This window comes from Diabrotica virgifera, chromosome 1 (assembly GCF_917563875.1).
Source record: "Diabrotica virgifera virgifera chromosome 1, PGI_DIABVI_V3a".
Taxonomy (NCBI): domain Eukaryota; kingdom Metazoa; phylum Arthropoda; class Insecta; order Coleoptera; family Chrysomelidae; genus Diabrotica; species Diabrotica virgifera.
Genome location: NC_065443.1, coordinates 308,708,253 through 308,713,808, shown reverse-complemented (window position 1 = coordinate 308,713,808; position 5,556 = coordinate 308,708,253). Strand labels below are relative to the sequence as shown.

Below are 5,556 nucleotides of genomic sequence, written 5' to 3'. Positions count from 1 at the left end.
GTTTTTTCGTAGTTTCTTCTAATTTCCACATAAATAATTATAGAATAGGACTACAGCACTGCATGTGAGCTGGAAAGCTGGAATATATCTCTTTATCCAAAATACAGAGAAGAGTCCGCCAGGGTTGCGTGCTCTCCCCTCTTTTTTCAATGTCTACAGTGAAGCGGTGTTTAAAGAATGAAAGAAAAATTGCTTTGAGATTAAATAGAGGGTATATTAATCAATGGAGAAAATTTGAATAACTTACGTTTTGCAGACAGCTAACAACAATGATTTACAGAACATAATGCAACGTCTTGACGAATGCTGCCCTGAATACAAATTGAAGCTGAATTTGAAGAAAACTAAATACATGATTATGACTGCAGATATCAGCAGATATAAATCCAATTGATTATTGAAAATACTGTACTTTAGAATGCGAATACCTACAATACTTGGTAACATGGATAACGTAAAATGTAGAGCAAACTAACCTCAAAATCATTAATACAACGTTACAAAATTGTCTTCATTTACTAAAAATTACACAAATTTCGACATAACTTGGATATTTTGACAAGGATTTTGATTTGTCAGTTACAAAAAACATCTATTTGTCACATTTATTATTATATAACTGTATTGAATATAAAAAATATGTTATTATAAATATAAACATAATGTCTGACGATTTTGATATCAAAAGTTTGCCATATGACTTCAGTAAGTTCAGTTTTTATTATCTATTTAGTTAACTAGACAAAAGTAATATTTCCATTAGTTAATCAGGTTTTACTCTATCGGACGCTTTCTAATATTTAACAGAATACGCTCCTATCACAATTTCATGTCTTTGAACCCTATATCGTTGAAAGAGAACTTCTTGTATGGCAAAAATTGCATCTCGAGTATCCAATGCATCCCTATTCGTCTTCATTCGTCACATTGTGTTCTTCACTTCACACTTTTTAGATATTCTTTTATGAATTCTTCAAAAAATTTGTCAGAAGATTGCCCATAAGGTTTATTATTCATTGGTTTTCACATTTTTTCGCATTGGGATTTTTAGGTATTGTTATGGTAGAAAGGTAAAAAGAACAGCGGATGTAAAAAGGAGGGTCAGATTAGCCTGTGCAGGAGTTAGGAAATTAAAATGGGTTTTAAAAAATAAAAAATAAAACAACACTTAAAAACAAGAGTGTTTGACCAGTGCATACTCCCAATTCTCACAATCGCATGCCAAACATGGACGTTGACCAAAGCAAACATAGATAAGATAATGAAGACACAAAGAGCCATGGAGAGAGTTAGGAGTAAAATTAAAAGACAAAAAGCAAAACAACTGGATAAGAAATAAAACAAAAGTCAAAGACGCAGGAAAACATACAGCCAGGTTAAAATGGAGTTTCACAGGAGGGACAGGAAAGAGAGCAAGAGGACAACCCCAGATGATATTAGAAAGATAGGACGAACACACTTCAAGCAGAAAGCACAAGACAGAAGCGAATGGAGGAAACTGGGGGAAGCCTATGTTTAGAATTGGACGAATTAAAGGGCAAAAGAAGAAGAAAGAAGAAGTACTGTTGAGGACAAAGATCAAATACAGGGTGTCCAGAAACTCTACCGACAAACAAAGACAGGGGATTCCTCACATAATTTTATGACAATTTAACCAAATTCACCTAGTCCGAAAATGCTTCCTAAAGGAGCTGGAGCTCTTTCAAGATGGCGTCTTGAAATTAGTTTTTCTTAATACCTTCAGAACGGTTCTAGTTAGAAAAACGAAAAATGGTACACATATTGATCTTCCAGAGATAAATCGATTTAATTCACTGTGAATTTCTAGTACCGGTCATAGGCGTCCGTTTTGGGTAGGGCAACTGTTATTTTATCGCACAATTTTTTTGTCTTTAACTTTTAAGCATTTTTGGCTCTGGATTATTAAATTTTGAGGAATTCTAGTATTAAAAGGTACTCATGTTTTAAGTCGGTAGGACACACCGTTTTCTAGAAAAATCGATTTGCAAATTTTTCGTTTGTTGAATTTAAAAAAAAAATAGAAAAACGAAAACTAGTACGTTTATTTATATTCCAAAGATAAATCGATTTCCTCAATTGCGAAATTCTAGTACCTGTCATATGCGTCCGTTTTGGGCAGGTCAACGGTTATTTTATCGCATCACTTTTTTGTCTTTAATTTTTAAGCATTTTTGACACTTGATGACTAAATTATGAGGGATTCTAATACTAAAAGTTACTCTTGCTTTAAGTTGGTAAAATACACCGTTTTTTTTTTGAAAATTATTTTCAAATTCTTTTCATATTCAAAGAACGAAAAATTTTCAAATCGATTTTTATAGAAAACGGTGCATCCTACCGACTTAAAGCAAGAGTACCTTTTAGTACTAGATTATATCATAATTTAATAATCATGTGTTAAAAATGCTTAGAAGTTAAAGACAAAAAGTTATGCGATAAAATAACCGTTGCCCTACCCAAAACAGACGCCTATGACCGGTATTAAAAACTCGTAATTGATGGAAACAATCTACCTCTAAAAAATAAATAAGCTTACCAGTTTTCGTTTTTCTAAATAGAAGCGTTCTGGAGATATTTAAGGAAAACTAATTCCAAGACGCCATCTTTAAAGAGCTCCCTTAGGAAGCATTTTCGGACTAGGTGAATTGGGTTAAATTGTCTTAAAATTATCTGAAGGATCTCCTGTCTTCGTTTGTCGGGAGAGTTTCTGGACACCCTGTATATCCTATATGCTCCAAAACTAGAAGAGGAATACACAGAAAATAAACCACCAAAAGACCGACTACTTAACAACAGACCAAGAACCAGAGGTAAACTCAAATACTTATGATTCATAATCTCAAAGAACGGTTTTAAGATTATTATTTGGCTTGTCTCCGAGCAAGCCAAAATTAGAAGATAAAAAGAAGAACGGCAGTAGAACAAGATAGTATTGTGCAAATGAAAGAAATAAATTCGTTATTTCGTAAGCCAGCGACTTTAACATAAACATTAACATAATTATTTATACAGGTTGTCCAAAAAAGATTTTTTTAATTAAATTCATTGTCACAAAAAGAAGAATGTATGTAATTAATTTAATTCAAAATGCATTTCACTGCAGTCAGAAAGCAGAAAAAATGTTTATTTCACAAATAAACATCGCTTTTCGCTTAAATTAAATGTTCGAACTGCCAAGTGGCAGGTGGGTGGCAGTCTGAACCTTGAATTTAAGCAATGTTTATTTTTCAAATAAATATTTTTTAATGTTTTCTGACAGCAGTAAAATGTATTTTGAATTAAATAAATTACGTACATTCTTCTTTTTGTGTCAATTAATTTAGTTTAAAAATAATTTGTAATTAGATAAATAAATTATATGTTTTTCTAGTATAAGTATAATATACATATAGCATATTATGTTTAGTGTGAGTTATAAATTCTTGTAAATAATAAATAAAACATGAATTAAGTGTTTTGATTTAAAATAAAGTGTTAAAATATAAATAAAGTAAAAAATACGTAACAATTAAATACCCCTTAACTCATTCCCATACTCACCGGCGATATTGTACCATTTGCACTGCAAAGACAAAAACAAAAAAGTATATAAAGTGATATGTAATGTTATATTATATAGAAATATAATTAGAAGATATATAAATAATTTAGAACTCGTCATGATATCAAAACGAAAAGAGCATAAGTAAATCAAAAATATATTATTGAACACAAATACATTCATACATATACAGTAACCGCCACCCTACTAGATACATGGGAACATTGAGCTATTACAGTCCTGCACCCTTCACTTGTTGCAATGTTTATTTTTATGTCTAGTGACGTTTAGAACGTCAGAAAATGTATTCGCGATGTTAAGTCACAACAACCACCTCTCGTGGATTTCGGCTGAACTAGCTTTGAGGGTGTTTTCAATGTCAAACGCTGCGCGCACATGCATTTGAAACAAGTAGGTTACATTCATTAATGAGGGTATGTGGCTCCTGTTTTTAAGGTATTCGCAAAAAACCGTTTGAAAAGGTGTTGTATTTCAATGAAAATGGCCAATTTTCAACCACGACTAACCCAAAAATTATTGTATTTGAAAAAAAAATTATAGAACAGTTTTTGCTTAGAATTAGGTTCTCTAGCAACTTCCGTAGTTGTTTAACCAAAAAATTTTCCACCCCCGAGAAGGGGTGGGAACCGCCCCCAAGACAAAAGCACACATCGGCATAGGGTAGACTTTGAATAAGGAGATATTTTCAGGCTATTCTTAAAATTTCATTAAAATCCAGAAGTAGGATAGAATTCAGAGGTAATAACCTGTTCTTGCTCTCATTGACTGCCCTATTGGGCAATATAAAATGATTAACATGGAATCTTCAACTTTCAATAAAAGTTGGCGGCGATGTTATATATAAATTTGTAAAAAAAACATATCAAAATAAATAATGAATATTACCTACTTGCTTCAAATGCATGTGTGCGCAGCGATTGACATTGAAAACACCCTCGGAACTAGTTTAGCTGAAATCCACGAGAGGTCGTCATTATGACTTAACATCGCGAACAGAAACTGAATATTTAACATAGAAAGTTGATAAATAATAAATCAGCTGTATTTGACGTTTAAAGTTGTCATTTTGTTAAAGTTGTAAATGATTTTAAAGTATTGTAATATTTTTGGTGTTTGAATAAATTTATTTTAAAGCAGAGTATCAATACTATTAATTAATGTATTTTTTGTATGGAAAAACAATTATTTTGAATAGGTTCTTGACAGTAACATGACAGTGATGAAAGTCACATCTAAGAACGAACCGAATTAGCAATTAAACATAGCAATTGGGTACCTACCCATGTATCTAGTAGCGCGGCGCTTACTGTATACTATACAATATACAACATACAACCAATCAATAAACGCTTAGAGAATACCATAATATATATTATAAACAGTGGAAAAAAATTACAAATAAACTAAAGCAAGTTACCAATTCGCTTGTAGAATCTCTTCACCACGAACTGTAGAAGACGGACAAAGTTTTAGCACTAGCATGTTCTGCAGTTTATCGGCATTTTGTTAATATTTATTTCACACTACCGCGCAGTAAACCGCACATTAAATCGCACATTACCACACACTAAAGATGGCCCTAATACATATTTTACATCACTACACTTTAATCCAGTAAAACAAAAACTCGCGAAAATATTCCGTACCTATATAAAATCTCTCTGTTCCACCTTAACCGACAATGCGATGGTGAAACATAAACTACCACTACTCGTATAAGACGATGATTTCATTAGATGAACAATTCTTTATCTATTTTTCGTTATTAATGAATCATTTTGTAGGTACGTACCAACATTTTAGGCATAGATTGGTATATAAAAGTACTGACAGTAAATGAAATGTTAAAAAGTTTTCGTTATTTGATATAAATGATGTATAAGTATACAGGGGTTATATGATGTATTTCAAAAAGAAGTTTAACGCGTAGGTACTAATATTCTCTTCTTAGGTATACATTTAAAGAATATTAC

At 31.8% G+C, this 5,556-nt stretch overlaps 1 protein-coding gene across 3 annotated transcripts in view; it reads left to right on the top strand.

Annotated features, from left to right (window-relative positions):
• Nucleotides 1–253: 253 nt before the first annotated feature.
• Nucleotides 254–5,556, top strand: part of LOC126879219 (uncharacterized) — a 74,653-nt gene continuing 69,350 nt past the window's right edge. For 2 of the 3 annotated variants that reach the window (XM_050642274.1, XM_050642273.1), the window contains exon 1: nucleotides 255–705. In XM_050642274.1, coding sequence (XP_050498231.1) covers nucleotides 663–705 — 43 coding nt within the window. In that variant the 5' untranslated portion in view covers nucleotides 255–662. Of the gene's footprint in view, nucleotides 706–5,556 lie in introns of all 3 variants that reach the window. The other variant, XM_050642276.1, reaches the window with a different exon arrangement.